An 18,709-nucleotide genomic window follows, 5' to 3' on the forward strand; every position below is an offset into this window, starting at 1 on the left:
AATCCTCCGTTACTTATTGCGTACGGTCATTCAAGACAATACTTTTCCAACGCGTTAGACCTCTCAACTACAACTTAACTCTGCTTCGTACGACACGGACATCTCATCCAACGCTTTTGTTATATTTCATGACAGAAAACATTTGCAATGTACTTTTAATAAATGTATCCACCTTTGGCATCCGTGGGTTGAACGTACTCGTTACTCGATGTAGCAACACTTTTCACTAGGTTATCATTGTGTAATAACGAAGTATCGACGTTGATACTTTCCTGATTATAAGCGCTAGCCAAAAAGGTGCTGGATGGGGTAGATGTTTCCACTAATGGGACTACGGTTGTTGAGCTTGCGGGGGAATTAGTAAAGGCGAATAAGGAAGAGGACGAAGAGAAAGAGGGCAGCGAGGGCAACGAGGGAAACGAGGGAAACGAGGGCAACGAGATGTTAAGATTTTGGAAAAAATCGCTTATCGGTCCCTTCTGTGTCTGAACGTGACTTTGAACCACAGGTGTATTGGTTTTAACTACCGTATGATAAGATTCTACTGGTTGCGATGGTGACACGATTTCCACTGACTTCAATGGATGCAACGTCACGGTCTCTACGGATTCCAGAGGACGTACCGTTGATACCGTCTCTACGGATTGCACTGGATGCACAGTATGTTCAACTGGTGTTAGAGTTCCCACGGTTTTCACCGATGGCACAGATTGAACAGAGTGCACGGTATGTTGGACTGGCGTGGTTTCCACCGACTTCACGGATTCTACGGTATGCACCAAGTGCACCGGTGACAAGGTTTCCACGGATTGCACCGGCGTGAAAGTATCCACAGTGTGAGCTGATCGCAGAGGTGTTAAAGTTTCCACGGAAGATACATGCTGTGCTGGAGAAAGCGATTCCACGGAGGAGAGGGAAGGTGAGGAGTACAAGGTGTTTACAGGCTGTGTATGATGCACAACGTGTGTAAGCGAATGTGGAACGTGATATGTTGTAGGAAACTCGGCAGGTTGTGGAAAAGAATAGGTGTTTGGAACATTTTTACTGACTTGGAGTTTAAATGAAAGAGGTAGAGGAACATCTAAATTTAGACCCTGATTATCAGATGCTACAGGATTAAGTCTACTGTATCCAGTTGAAACAGTGTCAAAGGAATTGAATCCTGGCGAATAAAGAATGGAAGGAACATGGGAAGAAACGTCATAGCTTGGCACGTGGACGACTCCTCCGTAAGAGCTGTATGTGTTGGGTAATGTTTCAGTTAGCAGACCGTTGCCAAAAACATTTTTCCTTATGGTTGTTGTAACCGAGGAGGGAGCTTGCACTCTACCAGTAAAATGTGTAACCTCTGCAATCAAAAAGTTACAATCAATTACGATTGATTAGAATCAGCAAATTTAAAACTTGACGACGTTGAAACACGATAATTTTCCAATAATATAAAATTTATATTATAGCTTAGCTGTGGAAGATATGTATCATTTATTTCCAAAGAAACATCTTTAAAATGTTTGGTTCATAAATTATTCAGGATGCAAAATATATATATAGTTATATGTCATGTTACTGACGATTTACCGCGATATTTTAAAATTCGGATTACGTAACGTCACCAAAAATATTTCTTCAGTGTGTTGTCGTATACTTTAACTTTAAAGAAATATCTAGTGTAAAAGAGTGTTTACCTTTTACGACAGGTGCATGTTCAACAACATTCACAGTTGATGGAGATACATCATGGACTCCGTTCTTTACATTTGTGACTGTAGATTTCACGTGGGAAGTGGCTCCAGTTCCCACTGTGCTCTGAAAATTTTTAGATTAGACGTGCATTATTAAAACAAAGTAATTGTTGGGACGAACAGATTATAGAGAATATCGATATACCTTAACATTACTTTCCGGAGTTCCATAAGAAGTTGCAGGCGGTATAGCGGTCGCTGTCTACAAAATTATAATAATTGGACGATACGATATTTTGTAAAAGTTAAAAATTGTATACATATGTTATATATATATGTATGTATGTACCTTGACTCCTTCAACAGGCACCGAAACCGTGGTGGTTGATACCGTTCCCTCTGGTACCAGGTAGGTATTAATCGCTTCAGGAACCTGAATAAAAACATAATTTATAAATTAATTTCTATCATTGAAAGTAATTCTGTATAAGAATTCTTCAACTACAATTTTCTATTATTCTATCCTCTATTAAGTTTATTTGAGTTATATGAACAGTATCAGGAACTCCATAAGACAGTACCGGTGCGGAATGTGTGTTGACATCACTGACTGGTGACAAGTACTCATTGTTTAAGGGAACACCTGGTTGATATCCAGGAGGTCCATAGACGGTCTGTGGTATCTGAGCGTAAGAGTCACCAAGGGATCTTGCGTCTTCTACTACGTTCTCGTGATGATGATGATGGTCGGTTCCATAACGTGGATCACCAGGTAGGATATTCCTCTTTTGCTTCGGCAACGACAAAGCTGAAGAAGCCGCCAGGCAAATCTGAAATATTTTTGATTTTGACATATTTTTCAAATTTCAAAGCTGGATATGCAACATTAAATATGATCATTTATGAATACTCAACTGTGAATTAATGTTCAATAAATTGTATCGAAATGAAAACTACGAATTGGAAGATACAAAATTTAAACAATGTACTTTACGTAATACATATCTGATTATACAGATCTCTATGAATGGTATTTTAAGGGGACAATAAAAGAGGATCCTTACCAGAGCGATGAGCAGGAGCCTCATGTTAGCCGTATGATGTTTGAATGAGGAGTCGAGTATCATCCCAAAGATATTTCGACCTTTTATACTCGGCCGATGCTCCCTCCAGTTTATTTCGCAATCCGATGGCATTGGAAGAACTAGATTTTTTAATTGACTTCTCTTGAAGGCCTGCGTCAGGGAGATGATCGCCGTGGACAAAATGTTTCTTGAATAAATCCTCTACTGTGTTGGTGACACGAAACACGGACCAGAGAAAACAGAACTTCCAACTTTGTTTCAGTGTTGGTGTTCTTCTTCTCCCCCTTCTTTTCGCGCCCACAGTCTTTACTCTCAATATTTAAGTGAACACCATAGGAACGGAGGATGATTTATGCAAATCTCTATACGTTTCCTTTCTCAACTTTGGTCTCTCCTTTTACTTTTTCAATCTTTTTCTCTTTCTTTCTTATCGACATTTCGTGAACGCGTGTACACCCATTATCAAGCTTCGTTAAAAGAAGAGGAAGCTTTTAAAATATTCGGATAACGAATGTCAGACTTTTGTAAGATTTAATGGACCGTTGTCAACGAACTTTAAATAATTCGTATTAATCTCTCTGATCGAACGTTAAGTTCGCGACAACTTCGTATTTTAATATACATATCTGACAGGTATCTTACATCACAATGTTTTATAACTTTCCAAATGCAGAAGACGCATTATTAAGATCCTTATAATTCTTTTTTTTCCAGAGAACAAAAAAGATTTTATGCAGAATTCTACGACTCTGACGGCAGAGTAAATTTCGTACCATTATCGCACAAGCTGATCTTGTAGAGGACTAACTGTGTCGTAAAGATTTTTAATTTTTTATGTTCAAAAAAATTTGGTTCTGTGTGTAATGTTCCTGGAGGTAATAGAAATAACTGTGCAGTTAATTTGCATTCAATTATTTATTTTGATTAGTGAAAATTTCTTAACCTTGAAAAGACACGTTCATAGAAATTTCTTTGTAAATAAAACACATCTCTCTTGATTATTTTCTCCATCGCACTATTTTTCATTTACACATTTTTTTAATCATAATAATTGTCGTTCCACTTAACTATTCGAATAATCTTAGTGTATTATTTCTTGTTAATTTTGCTGATTGCGTATGAATTGTATCGTCCTACATTAGCCTGCATTGTAATTTTGAATTCTTTCATTATATTTTTGTGCTTTTGCTAAGAGACTTGCTTCTTTTTTGTTTATAGCTCAAACGGCTAATGGATGGATTTGTAACCTTGGGAAGCGGGGATTCCACTGTCCACACCTATAATATCGTGGCCATACCTGAATAGGCCTGTTCATATGTGACGAATGGACTGGACTTATCCACAGGATAATATAAAAACACTGGTATTGCATTAATTGCATAACGAACAACTCGTGGGACGCGCATATTAAGAAATCCTGATCTGTTAGAAATTTAATTGTACATTTAGTCGACAATTAGTTTTACTTATTTTCTATAGTTATAATTTCTTAAATTTTTTTTAGGAAATGCCAACAACATTCGGCTACTTTTTACACAGACAATAAAAGGCAGTATAATAAATTTTTTTGCGGGTTGTTGAATTATTTTTTCAGCTTTTTCTAAAGACGAGTTTCTTGTGTAAATGTCGTTTATATATTGTTAAGTTTGAATTTCGCGCGTCAAGTCTCTGAAAGCTTTGGGTGCATAAATACTGTAGCAGTAGAAATTGAGTTTCTCGCCTAATAACATGGTGGCTCTATCTGTTGTTAGAACTTGAAAGTATCCTCTGAGAACCAAGAATGTTGCCTGTACGTAGATTTCTTTCGCAGGAGAGAAACTAAACGGTAAACTAGTAGTTAGGAGTCAAAGAAAACCACTCGCTTAAGTCCATAAAAGCTGTATCAGCGTTTTTATGAAAATCACGAAATTATGTAAAGAAATCTTTTCCTTTTTTAAGTGAAAATTTACTATAACATTTTCAAGGTTAAAGATGATTTAGGAGGGAATTGCACAGTGAATTACAGTGAAAGTGAAGGTATATACGATATATTACCGGCAAACTTGGCAGCAGATGCAAATACACGAACTTACTAAACGAGAGTATATTATATGTTCGTTTATATGTATTGGTTATAATAAACTCACTTCTCCGGTGAATTACGGAAGGAAAGGCTATCAAGCTCGCGCTCTAATTATCCTGATTATCTTCTATCCGTATCAATTGGCGTTTCACCCAACTACCGCAGAAAACTACCAAGTCCCCTTCTCTCTTGTCATTTTTCTGACTCTGCTTTAATTTATTTTGCATTTTGAGCAACAAAGTGGAAGTAGGTTCTTGCGGTGGATCAAATTTCCAAGTGATTTCATTCTAGCGTATGAGATTCGATATCGTATCCGACATACTTTGGGTATTAAGTTCATGCACCCTAGTTGACAATTATCACTGTTAGCAATTATTCTATTTTATTCTTTAATACCAGAAATTTGATAGAAAATAGTTATATCGTGATAGGTAAAACGAAATTCGATTCGATTCGATTTTACAGTCGATTTATATGTCAGACATGAGTGCTTCTCCTCTCACAAGGCGCTCTTTCGAGAGGCTATTTTCGTTTTACACCTTTTGCCACTTTCTGCCTTTCTCCTGAAAGACGAACAAAATAAAAATCACACGATATAGTTTTTGTGCTCTGCTACTTATTAATGTCCCACTACATCAAAAATTGATGCGGAATTTAATTGCGTGTTAAAGGTAGATATATAGTACATGTTCTGCACGAAATGTAGCCAATAGATACTTGATTTCGATATGAGATCACCAGTTTTCTTCGAAAGTGAGAGGAGAAAGGGCTGAGCGGATAATGATTTTACTTTTGCTTTTGTACTGAACCGGTTTTTACTACCCTTGCCAGAAGACTATACGGCTGGTACCGACACTTTTGTTTTTAGATTGGAAGCATATACATTTTAATGTGCTTACTATGACTCACCCATGCTACGAATAATCCAATTATCAAATAAGACTTTATTTCAAGCGATGAATGAAGGAAAAAGAAGTTTGTTAAAAAAAAGGTTCGATTTCTTTTAGAAATAAAAATTTACATATAAGAAAAAGTTAACTGTGTATGGGAGGTCCAATTAATACAATCTTCAATAGATTGTGACATGCTGTAGCAGTATCTTGTTACTTGTATAACGTAGCCTCGCTTTATTTTATAGATAAGCAAAGACAGCAAGTCCTTTCCTCGCACGAATGCATGCGAACAGATACAGCGTGGCGCGAGCGTAGAAAGAACCAGATGATCCAGATTAGTCCTTTTACTTTGGACGTTCTTTTAGTCTTTGATAATCCTTTCACCGTTCTCTCCTTCGGCTGTGAATCGCCTCGCGCGGTTCACATATCAGAATTGTCGATTACTCTCACCATTTTTACAGCAGGAAATTACACTACGAGTCCGCGTAGGAAGTACTACTACCTAATACGATCTCCTCGTCCGCGGAAGACTCATAGAGGAAATCCGAAAGACGATTATACGATTTAGCGACGCTTGAAAACATTTTGCATAGCGAGATTAGATAGCCGAATTGAAATCGTTTTCAAATTATATTTACTTAATCGATTAATACTCTGGAATTTATATACAGTGGATATATATCTGCAACGAAACATATTTAATAACATTTCTGGCTCTTCAATGAATTGTAGTATTCTCTACAGATCTAGAAAGTCGATCGAATATAATTTTAAAGCGAAAAGGTGAACGGTAGTTGTCAGTCAATAAGTATCGTATACATACACTTGAATTTTCTAATTGAATTTTGATTCTTAAAACAATTATAATGACCACAACAAAATGTCACAGCGCAAGATTGTATGAAACTTTCGATCACGTATGATTGTACGTATCACACGCGATACTAACGAGCTCCGAAGACCGTATAATTTACACGCTGAAACTGTTGTCAGGTAATTATTTGAAAGAAAGATTACAGTATCCAACATGCGATGAAAGAGCGTAACACGGTGGTTCTCAATGGACTCGTCGCCATTTATTCTTCAATGCGAAGAAGAAATTAATGGACAAAGGTATTGAATCATCAACGAGAGAAGCTGCTTGACGAGGTCAGTTACGAAACCAGGAATTCCATTTCAATTGATGGAGGATGCGCATTCGGAGAGGATCGATTTCAATTGCACTTGAAATCAAGCGTAATGCTCGTCCAGGGAGACCGGACGTAGCGGCGGTCATCGAACTCACGGAACGCCACGAGAAGAGTAAGGAAAAAAGGGGAGAAGCGGAGACAAGATTGGAGAACGTAAGCCAGTCGGAAAGAGAGTGCTTTCTTCGTGAATCGGTGACGGTGAAGGTCCTCGTATATAAGCAAGTGCTGGTAGTGCAATTGTCAGTGTGACTCGTCCCATCGGAAACACCTATCTGCTTACACCTACGAACCGGATGACAATGTGGCGTATAGTAAGTTCATCATCGACAACTAACGTATCGCTAAGACCATAAATCGTCGATGTATCAAGGAAATCTCGGATCTGCAGATTGGCCATTGTGTTATACCGATTTTATATCATTTTCATTTTTATTGCGATCTTGTGAAGGTGAATTCCAGTGAATTAAAGGGAGTCAGGGTTATAAAGTGTAACTGTTCGACTCTTGGCTTGATCCTTTTCATTTTTCTGTCAAACTGGGCGTACGTCCCAAAAGTGATTACTCGAGAGAGATCTGGGAGAAAGTACTGCAAATCCTCTGGCTTGAAATGCATTGCTCACTGGTATACGCAGATTATATATCGATATTTACGGTTCTGTATTGTGTAAAATACAGTTGGAGTGAAAGTTGTTCCCACTGTACCGTTCACTTGTGTTAACAATAAAATCGATTAATATAGAAAAATGTTTGCCCAATTTTTATCTTTATAGAAAGATTAAAAGATGAAAGGAATTTTTCATTTTTAAGCATTTTTTTAGAACCAAAATCGAACTTTAATCGCGATTACATATTTGCAGTTCTTATTCACTTTGACTGTGGCCGTCGCGAGAGCCTCTCATTTTTCATCCCTGGAAGGCCATGGTCTTGTCAGTGAACCAAAGCTTATCTCTCAATCGGTTCATCTGAAGGAAATACCGACGAAGATCATCAAAGTCACAAAGACTGCAGTTGTCAAAGTGCCAGTCCCTTATCCAGTCAAGGTATTTTTTCTCAAAACGTAACAGTCTTTTTTATTAACATTATCATCAATTTTTAAATATAAAAGTACATATTAATCTTAAAAAGCAGTCGAAAAACACCAAAATTATTCGATCATGTAGCCCATACCGTGAACTTCAAATGAATATATCCAACCCATTTTTCAAACCACGAATTAAACGATCTTGTTTCTTCCCGCAAAATCAGAAACCGATTGATCCTCTCTATAGGTGGTTTCGTTGATCTAGAATTCCTTTCTCTTTCATAGGTACCCCATCATATACCTGTTCCGGTGCCAGTAAACCATCCTATCGCAGTTCCGTATACGAAGCTAGTGAAAGTCCAGGAACACGTGCCAGTCGAGGTATCCAAGCCGGTTCCGGTTCCGATTCATCAGCAAATACCGGTGGTGGTGCCAAAGGCTGTCCCGGTACCACAACCGATTCCAGTTCCTCATCCGGTAACAGTGAATAAGCCTGTCTTCTACCCAGTACCACACCCGATTCCATATCAGGCGAGTAGCCATTCCGAGGGTGGTATCGGTGGCGGAGTTGGTGGATATGATTCCGAAGGTCATGGAGGCCACGAACCTGAAAGCTACAGCTCTTACACGGTGAATCAACAAGGGCACGATCAAGATGGACAAGGAGGACACTTCCAACCCTCTCAACCTGATTATAATTCGCATCATTGAATGCTCTTTGCAATTTTAGTTGTACATACGCTGTACTATTATGCCTGATTCGTTAAGTTTCTGTTTGTAGTTTTTTCTTGTTGTCGCTGTTTATCTTTTGCTACACTTTTTTAATAAAACTTTATATTTCGTAAACCCACGGTATCCTAGTTACAGATCCTTCTAACACCGGCTATCGTATTACTTCGATTAACTACCTCTCGGATGAATAATCGAAGTAGCACAGTTATGGTTGAACAGTATCCGAGAAAAATGTCTCGGCTGCGATGTCGAGCGATCTTTCACGCTTCGGTAAAATGGAAAGTGAACTATCGTGTTACGGTTTGATGAGTCACACGACTGGTTCAATGTCTGCATGATCTATATCTGATGCCTAGATCATTTCCGATCTATTCCGGGCATGAAAAATCGCTCATGTTCGATCCAAGTATAGCGAAGGGATCGTTCAGATCTAGCGCCAAGTATCTATAACGGGTCATTCAATTGCAACTACCGTGGAATTCAATTCCTATTTCTTGTATCAGGAAATTGAGTTGGAAGCACTATTTCCGTAATACATTTTTACAGGTATGTTTTTTTTTTTTTTTTTAGTGTTAAGGAGTTTAAAAGAAACATTACTCGTTTTAGTACGAAAAGAGAAATTTATTATTTCTATGACGTAAAATAAGCGTCGAATTACATATACAGAGGAAAAGAGAACTAATTACATCGCGATAGAACAATTACATCTGACGTCACAGAAGTGAGACGCTCAATTGCATTTATTCATTTCACGAAGAAGTCCGCTGAATCATATCCGACAATTAAGGACACTCGGAATGGATTACTAATCGTTCCATTATCCAAAGGAACCAATCTTCGTGTCATCGTAGATACACCGAGATCCAAAATAAAATTTCGATAAAGTAAATAACACGTGAAATCGATGTTCACGGGTTTGCTTCAAGAGTTCTTCGTTCGTTCGATCTTGAGGAGAATCGTAACACGGAATTTCTCTGTCAGCAATGGAATCCTACAGTTGCTCGGGTTTTAAGCAACGATATCCTTATTTCGATGACCGAAGCTAGCTCCCTCGAGTCCGCGAAAAGAATTGATGTTTACCAGGAGGAGTAGCCAGAAGGGTAACTACCATGGCCTGGCCATCCGTTGTTGTATTTCTCAACGACCACTGTAGGTTGTGCGACCGGTACTGGAATCTGTTTCACGACTGGAACAGCATATGGAGCTGGTACTGGGACCTTGACTGGTACGCTGACTGGAACAGGCACTGGCCTATCAACTGGGACTGGCACGTGCTTGGTCACTGGGACTGGGTAGGGTTTCGGGACGTGAACGGGATACGGACGATCGACTGGGACGGCTACTGGTACCTGAAGAAAAGAACATGTCAATGATTAGATGAGCAACGTTCAATGATCCTTCATTGTGTCCACAAGGGACACGTCGATGATGTACTTTCATCAAATTTACGATAAAATTTTGATATTTTCTTAAATCGAAGCTAGCTCAAAATGGTTGATCGCATAGATTGTTGCAATTCTGTATTATACATGTACATACGATTAGCAAAAGTAACATAATCGATCGAGGAATTCACGTAAAATGAAGCCGTTCGATTTACGAAGTTTTCTAAGAAAGCCAGCACGCACGTGTGAGATTATTCTTGGCTTACGAAATCCTAGCACACATTTACATTGAAACGTTAATTAACGTCCGACGATGAAGGCGCTGACTGCCAATCATGCGAACAGATATTCCGTGATAAATAGAGCGTGATTGGGAGCTCGAAGTTCTCGAAGTTCTCATTTATACTAGTTGCCTTGATTTCGATAGGAACGCGCATCAAATTTAATCTGTTATGCGAATCGGACGGAAAGCTTCCGTAAAAGATCCTATCGCTCTCGATTTCATGCTGCGACGATATAAAAATTTCCCTATCTATGTTACGTTTTATTTTTCCAGAGCTTTCACGATATAGGTTAAGATATTGGAACACTTTTGTTCGTTCCTATACTCGACCGGTTGGTAATGAGCGAACCAAAGAAATGCAGATCTTTACCCTAACTGGGACAGGAACTTGTCTCTCAACGGGAACAGCTACTGGATGTGGCACTGGAACTGGAACTTCCCTGGTTAAGACGGATACTTGGCTGACTGGCACACCACCGCCGTAACCACCGCCGTAACCACCGCTGTAACCACCACTATAACCACCATAACTACCACCACCATATCCCAATCCATAGATTCCTCGTTTGTCTTTTTTAGTTTCGCCTGCAGCCTGTTCTTCGGCGAAGGCTACCGCCAAGAAGGCAAAGATGATGATGAGCTGAAAGAAAGATAATAATCAAATTCTAAGAAAAGAGAATCACTCCTCATGACGCGACAAAATCACTTAATAGCACAGAACTTTGTTTTAACCATAATGCTTATGTTTTAACCGTAGTGTATCACTAATAACAGAACAGTCTCTATTTGAAAAATAATCTCGATTAATCTTGATGCATTCAATTTTGAAAAGTATAGGATAGTTTTGTTTCAACGAAAAAACCAAGTCGTCTCAACTGCTGCTGGGTAAACTCGGTCTTGATCGTCAACAGAGACTGATCCTCAAGATCGTCAGACTGCCAAGATGTTCAATTGCTCACCTTAGCGTTCATGGTACTGCGCTGTTGGAGTTGGTTCGTCGTTGTTTTGCGACTGATGAGATACCAAGAAGATTCTCTGCTTTTATACGGTGTGACGACCACGACGAACCCTTGAGCAGGTCGGAGGTGGTAGGCAGTGTCGGGCCTACAGAAACGGTGAGAAGAAATTGGGCGTGGGGGCAAATAGAGGTCTCCGAAAAGCAATCCAAGGCAAAGCTCTTTCCGCTCTCTTTTTGTGAAAGATACATTATGGCCCCCTTCACCAATTCAGATTAATACTTTATTGCAATATTTTGTTGAGTTTTTTCTTAATTATATTTTGAAGCGTTAAGCTGTCATTAATCACTTGCAAAAAGTTTTCCTCTTTCTGGTACATTCGATATGAAGCTGTTCTCACGCATATACTACCGGAACATCCCTGACATCAGGGAAAAAAATGAGGAAAGGCGACAAGATTTTTGGAAATTTAATTTTATCTTTAGAAAGACTTCACGAGTGCAAAATTCTTGAAATAATTCAACCGCGGGAAATGCGTTTCCCTTTCCTTTGGAACTGAATGCTACCATTTCAGAAAGTGACCGAATTTTTTGTTGGTTCATGCAATGTTCGACATTTACGTGGCCGCTTGTGCAAAATAATCTCTGGGAAACTGTAACGTGGCAGGTGATTGTTACGTTAACATCGTTGTAAACAGCGCAGTGTAATATGTATGACATAAGTATGGATTTGATACTCTAAATAAAATACTGCATCGAAAAAAAATTAGGATCGCTATTCCTGGTTGTAGCTCGATATACTTCGTTACGAGTTTAATCGTTATGCAAATAAAATGACGCAGCGCAATAAAAAACGTCGAAATGTTCTTCAAGATAAGCAATAAGGTAGAAAATATCAAGGTGGACCAAAAATACGTTTAGCGCGATCAAGTGTCTGAATAATTTTTTTTAGGCATGTTACGATCGTTTTTTTTTCTGAAATAAATGAAGGATACCTGTGTTGGATAGATATCATCCCGAAAATGCAAATCGTTTAATTAACTCAAGCAGTTTCCATAATAATCAAATTTTCTTGTTTCTAATAAAACCACATTTATCTTAACAAAAATCAATCAATATGCGATCAATGTCCAATCAAACTTGTGTCCACAAATTGTCTATAATACATTTCAAATTAAATGCAAATTGCTGCTCGATGCGATCCTAATCTAAGTTTCTACGATGATAAAATTTCGATGAAACTATTTATCTCATAATTGATAACTGTTGTCCGACTTGATGAATTTCAAATTTTTGCGCTTGACATTTCGAACTACATCGACGATTCTCCTTGGCAAGAATGTTGGCTTGTTATAAATGGCAAGACAGTATTAAACAGGAGAAGAAAAAAGGGTTCGCTCGTAGGAAATTTATGCAGAAGAACCCTCTGGACCGCTTTGTTCGGAGACATCGCATACCAGCCACATAATCCGCTGAGATTCTGAACAGCGTAGTCCCTCTCGTTTACCTTGTTCTTATTAGACCGATTGTTATTTTGTACTGTTAACGTCGATGATTCATTACCTTGATCGGAATAAGTAGATTTTTCTAACCCCTTGGAAGCGCTACGCAGATAAGATGTTTAGTGTTACAAGGTCTGTAGCGCCTGCAACAATGTTAATTGATCATCGCAATGACTTATTTCGTCTAAGCAGTGAGCGTCGCTCTGCCGTACCTTCACCTGAAAAAATCTGTGTGCGCGCTGTATTTTCGAACGATACTCTTACAATTAGTGCAGAGTTGTGGGAAAGAGGATGCTAATCTTTTAATGTTAAGCATTCTAGTGTTTCCAGTGAAAGACATTCTCAACAGAATCAGTGCGTTCCAATCGGCTGACATTCGTCGAAACATCAATCTCGATTCGTAGCTACGATGCGACGTATGCAACTGGATCGGATAGAAATTCAATTTTCGAAGGTACGAGACGGTACGAATCTTCACGGAGGAATACGCACGTCGTTCGTTGCATAAATCGCTTCTCGGTAGGTTTCGACACCGCAAAGTGGCTTTGTCCTTTTCCCTTCTTTTCAGCATACAAACCTCCACGGTCCGTTTGTTACGCGTTCGAGATGGGCTCGTTCCTCGCGATTACACAATCGTAACCAACCAACGAAAATTCCATATTCGAATTTCGCTACGTTTACCCTAACAGGTTCTCTGATTGTTCTTACGTTTATGGATCAACAGTTTATAGGGTGATTCTGAAAATAGTATCGGGTAAAAAGATATCCTCAACAAGGACTCTACATGATCGGACGTTTTCTCGAATTTCAACAACAATTCACCGATAACTTTCGAACTGGAAAATTGATTTTGTCTAGTATGAAAACGCATGGTAATTGCGAATGAAGGAAAGTAATAAAGTAGCAAATACGTTTTATCGCTGTGTTACAAATACAACTTGAACGCGTATCACCAGGTATAAATCTTTATTGCTGGTCGTACACCTGAAAAGCGACCAATTTGTTCCATTTTAAGTGGGCAAAAGGGAACGGAACGATTGCGCGACTGACCGATCGCGTGTAGAAACATACCAAAAGTTTCACGTACGAATTATGTTGGTCTCATATCGTAACGATCTACGACATCGACCAAACCGTTTATTGTCATGAAAATGAGCATGATCGGTCCGTTATTACACGACGGAATGGCACTGGATTTCACTCATGTATTCTATCCAAAAAGAAAGTAAACTTTGTTTCCGTCCTCGATGTCGATATGTCGTCGAAATTGAAACGCCAAAAACTACTTCTATAAAGGGGATTATCTTATTGGCCAATCGACAAGAAATTTCGAAATAGCTAAATACCGATGAACTGGTTTTATTCTCTGATCGGACTTCGATTGTTGGCTTTCTTTTTAAGGGAATCATCCTTGATCCCTTAAATGTTAAGCAAAACATTTCTATGCGATATCCTTACGTTAATGTATACAGATTTGGACAAGTCGTTATTCACTTGATTTTAACAAGTCTAAACTGATTTTATACTGTGTGTAAATCGTAATTTTCGTACAGCTTTCTAGGCAAAAGATATAGTCGTATAAATAGCACTCTAACATTTCACAACGTATTTTCATACTCCAGAACTCCGAAATGTCGCTCAAGTTTGCAACATGAATACATTAATAATGGAGAAGGTCGATTTATAAAAATTATTCCCTTGTGAAATAATCGCACAGGAATACCGCGAGAAATATTGTCAAGAACACGTTTGCTGCCAAAGGATGAAGAAATAATTAATTCTCGAAATATATCGATAACTTTTTTATGTAACATGGAGACTAGATGAAACACGCAGATTTATTATTGTAACGTTATCCTATAAAATATTACTGAAAGTTGCAAAAAAGAGCGACGCGAAGAAGAGGATTGATTAATGTCTAAACTTTGTCAAAATCAATTTTTACTGCAACATATAAATTTCTATCGAAAAGTTTGATATAAAAATTTGATATAAATAACGTGTAGATTGCATGATGTGTTTTTAGAAAAATCTATCAAATTTTGTTAAATTTTATCTACCAAACATCAAGAATTCCTTTCATAAAGTGAACGTAGTTTTCTACCCGGAGATGAACGAAATTAATCAGACAAGAGGAATTTAACCTGATATTCAAGCGACACGCACGCGGCGTAAAAAAACTCGTTTCGAGGTTGTTTTTGCTTTCGTGCTAACTTTCGTATAGAGAACGGAATAACCCTTACATAATTACGATGTTACTCGAGTTTTGATGCTCTAAGCGTGACATTAAAAAAATATTGTGTAATCGTTTAGTATGTGATAATACGCTGAATTGCACGTTCTCAAGTCGTTGAATAACCTACCATCAATGAAAGTTTAATGTTCGGTCCATAATGTATGACAGAAGATAAAGAACCAGATGGTACTCAGTCTATGTGATACCCTGTCGAATATTTCTTCCATAATAGTTCATGGAAACATGGTTGATTAATTCGAGAGTTGGAATAAATCTTCCAGAATGACTCAATGAAACAACGTGTATTTGCAAATTTTGCCGATAAACATCAAATGTTAACCGAGGAAATAACATTTCGAATTTTTATTACTTTCATCATTGGATTTACATGGATCTAGAAAAATATGTAACGTCCACGTGACAAGGTCGGCGATTAAGGATCACGTTAATTAAGAGATGTTGTAACCAGATCGGTATGTATGAAGCAGATAATGATTGGCACAACGAAGTACTTTCTAAAAATTAATAACTATTTGCATGCGTTCTTTAGAAGTGAACGGGGATGAATAGTGCATTATGAGACATAGACTGAAGTATCTGCGTTTTTAATGACTTTTTTGTACGAGGATATATTTGTGCGTAATGAATAAGAAGTGTATAGTTTTGTACATATCCTTTCAGTAAGAGTTCAGTAAGAGTTCAGTAAAATTCGGAAAATGGGACGACGGATGCAATCGAAAGCAGAAAATACGCTCTAAAATATTTTACAAGTTATTCCAAGCAGTTGCGAACGATTCGGGGAAATAACCTACCATAAAGGGCAGGAATTCATTTGATGGAGGCATTTCATTAGCGCGTCGCTTTCTTGGAAAATTTTCTGTAGCCTTTTGTTAGTTTAATATATAAAAAAAACTGCCTTCTATATATAGATAGAGATAGATAGAAATCCAAAGGAAAGTTCACCGCTTGACCTGCATTCCGTGAACATCGTGAGATCTTGAAAATTAGGGTAAGGGAGGTTCCCAGACCGCGCGAAATCGCAGTCAAGGTTCGGTTTGGGAACATCGCCAACTCGTGGGTAGTTTCTATACAATGGTGAATCAGATAGCGCTCGTAAAAGTATAGTAATGGGCTGTCGCGCAAGGAAGTGTCGAAACGTTTTATACGCAGATAATTAATACCGCAGAAATTCCTAGTCATTAATGCGACACGGCAGCACTCAGTCAATAATTTTACGATCGGTCGAGGTCTTCACGCCATCGATGCTACCCTCCATAGATTTCAAGTATCTCTGTTTTGTTGCGTAATTTCAGTTTATTATATTAGTTAATAATTTATAGTAGCTATGCTCTTTTCAAGGAAACAGGAGCTCAATCGTTCGCCTGTGCGATGGCAAAAACTTAATACTAATTGACGTAGTAATACGAGCACGTAATGTATCGATCATTCCTAAGCAAATATGAAATTACCAAGCGTTGCAATCCGCGTGTGGTAAATATATTTCGTAATAGATGACTGGACAATCAACATGCAAAATGCATTAATCAACATCAAAGATCGAAGAAATGGTTCGGTCAAAAAGAAATAACAAAACGTTACTTTAAAAAACATTTATAAAATCAGTTTATTGCATGATTCGTGTCAACTACGAAGCAGAATATGTTTTCGTACTGCTCTCGTCATAATGTCTTTTGCGATGCTGCGGAAGTGGTTAGGTGGGAATGGAAGGGTGGCAGATTGAAAGGAAAATTCGTCTAATAGTGTCCCAAGCCGTATCCTTTAACAAGGACTGGGACTTGTTCTTTAACGAGAACTGGCTGTGGAACGACGACTGGAACCGGCTTGGGAACCGCGACTGGAACGGGGTGAGCCACTGGTACCTGCAAGTAAACAGTAAATAGAGGATGAAGGAAAGCTTTTAAAGTGTGACCCAAAAGGCAACTCGAAAATTAAATTTAATAAAAGCTTTACCATATTCGGATCGTGGCTAATTAATGAAATTATGGAGGAAGTCGAAAGAATTGGTTCCTTTAATTTACCTTGACGGGGTATGGGGCGGGCACGGCTACAGGAACCTTAACTGGAACCGTGACTGGGACTGGTTTTTCGACTGGAACCGCGATCGTCTTGGTTTGCACTACTGGGTATGGCTGGGGTACTGGAACCGCCACTGGGACTGGATGTGGGACCGCAACTGGTACCTGAGGAAAACATAGTGTCATACACGATACTCGTTGAACATTTCGTCTCGATACAGATATTTAATTCTAATCTCATTTAACGCTGATATTCATGGAACTTGGTTTTTAATCGAATAGTAGAATCTCTGGAAACGCAACAGTGTAATAGAAAGAGCTAATAAAGCATGTTAAGTTTTATAATAATAGATTTGTAACATGAACAAAGACTCTTCTCGGATAATTTCCTCACCTTTACGGGGACTGGCCTGTCAACGGCGACAGGGTATGGTTTTGGGACTGGAACTGGAACAGCGACAGGCTTTTCTTGAATGGCGACCGCAACACTGCCATGTCCCAATTCACCACCGAGCAAGCCCCCACCATGTCCCAAACCACCATAGCCCAAACCGAGCAGACCACGCTTCTGGACCGTTTTGTCTTCGGCGAACGCCACGGAGATCAGCATCACGAATACCTTAAGAATGAAAAATGCAATATGATCGACTGGCCAAAATTGTTTCTATACCGAGACATCAATCGTTAACGAGATTTAAGACCCTCGCGAGATTTAAGTAGGACGGTAACTTCTCCAAGACAAATTTCTTTTTCGAGACGCTCGAGACCGCATTTTCACTAAAAGCTCACAAAAACTACGTGTAACTACGAGCACTGAATATTCTCGAGATCACAAAAAGAGACGAACTTTAAGTCAACACGGAGTTGGAGTGAAACGTACCAGGGCCCTCATGGTAAACGATTGGGTATTACTTTGGCTAGTGCGTCTTGACTGGTAAATTAAATTGGTTCTGTCGCATTGGAGGAAAACCACCCTTTATATAGGGAATTCACTTTCATTTCACGCGTACACCCCGCCAATGAAAAGCCAATGGCCGTTCGGTGCGCTATCGCCACACCTACTATATACTATTTACTCACTGTACAGCCACATACCGTTACACATTATAATACATAATGTGCACAGGGAGTTGTATAACACGCCAAACGTGCGCCAACCGGGGCTAGTAAATAGAACGCGGGCACTTTATGCAGATATGTATATATGCGCGCATACATTTTCGACCTAGCTCCGTGACTCTAACGAGAAGACTCAGAGTCTGCGGCATATCGATCGGAGGAAACGCGCGAACGTGAGACACCTGAGAATTTGGATCTTTTTCGGCTATAGATCGTGGCAAATCTTGCTCGCATTTGGGTTCGTTCGCGACAAATACTCGTGCGCATTGTGAAAAATGTACCGTCTATTTTTTGTACCTAGTTGATGGTTCTTCTTTTCTCGAGAAACACTTCGAATCGGTAAGAATAGAACAAAGTTGAATCAAGTCGATCGACTCAAGTGATTAAAAGCCAGAAATTAGAGAATGGTGTTATTCACTGAATTCGTGATTCTATCTTTGAACGGAATTGTCGAAGAAATCCTTAATCGAGGAAATACGAAATAAGAGACTGCTAAATAGAAACTGTCACCTTTTGTGAACACACAGTA

At 38.8% G+C, this 18,709-nt stretch overlaps 4 protein-coding genes across 4 annotated transcripts; 1 reads left to right on the top strand and 3 right to left on the bottom strand.

Annotated features, from left to right (window-relative positions):
- Positions 1-46: 46 nt before the first annotated feature.
- On the bottom strand, positions 47-7,738 carry LOC126865836 (mucin-6-like). Its single transcript, XM_050618731.1, has 6 exons — positions 2,654-7,738; positions 2,188-2,548; positions 2,032-2,105; positions 1,888-1,944; positions 1,686-1,806; positions 47-1,348 (listed from the first exon to the last, which is right to left on the bottom strand). The coding sequence occupies exons 1-6, from the start codon at positions 2,876-2,878 to the stop codon at positions 156-158; spliced, it is 2,031 nt and encodes a 676-aa protein (XP_050474688.1). The 5' UTR covers positions 2,879-7,738; the 3' UTR covers positions 47-155.
- On the top strand, positions 7,212-8,704 carry LOC126865837 (zinc finger protein 512B-like). The gene is made up of 3 exons (XM_050618732.1): positions 7,212-7,223; positions 7,730-7,951; positions 8,218-8,704. The coding sequence occupies exons 1-3, from the start codon at positions 7,212-7,214 to the stop codon at positions 8,641-8,643; spliced, it is 660 nt and encodes a 219-aa protein (XP_050474689.1). The 3' UTR covers positions 8,644-8,704.
- Positions 8,705-9,318: 614 nt separating this feature from the next.
- LOC126865644 (anti-sigma-I factor RsgI2-like) lies at positions 9,319-11,329 on the bottom strand. Its single transcript, XM_050618421.1, has 3 exons — positions 11,292-11,329; positions 10,703-10,972; positions 9,319-10,013 (listed from the first exon to the last, which is right to left on the bottom strand). The coding sequence occupies exons 1-3, from the start codon at positions 11,301-11,303 to the stop codon at positions 9,741-9,743; spliced, it is 555 nt and encodes a 184-aa protein (XP_050474378.1). The 5' UTR covers positions 11,304-11,329; the 3' UTR covers positions 9,319-9,740.
- Positions 11,330-16,644: 5,315 nt separating this feature from the next.
- LOC126866136 (cyclin-dependent kinase inhibitor 1C-like) lies at positions 16,645-17,993 on the bottom strand. Its single transcript, XM_050619306.1, has 4 exons — positions 17,942-17,993; positions 17,456-17,680; positions 17,065-17,226; positions 16,645-16,905 (listed from the first exon to the last, which is right to left on the bottom strand). The coding sequence occupies exons 1-4, from the start codon at positions 17,951-17,953 to the stop codon at positions 16,780-16,782; spliced, it is 525 nt and encodes a 174-aa protein (XP_050475263.1). The 5' UTR covers positions 17,954-17,993; the 3' UTR covers positions 16,645-16,779.
- Positions 17,994-18,709: the final 716 nt, after the last annotated feature.

Source organism: Bombus huntii, chromosome 5 (genome assembly GCF_024542735.1).
Source record: "Bombus huntii isolate Logan2020A chromosome 5, iyBomHunt1.1, whole genome shotgun sequence".
NCBI lineage: Eukaryota > Metazoa > Arthropoda > Insecta > Hymenoptera > Apidae > Bombus > Bombus huntii.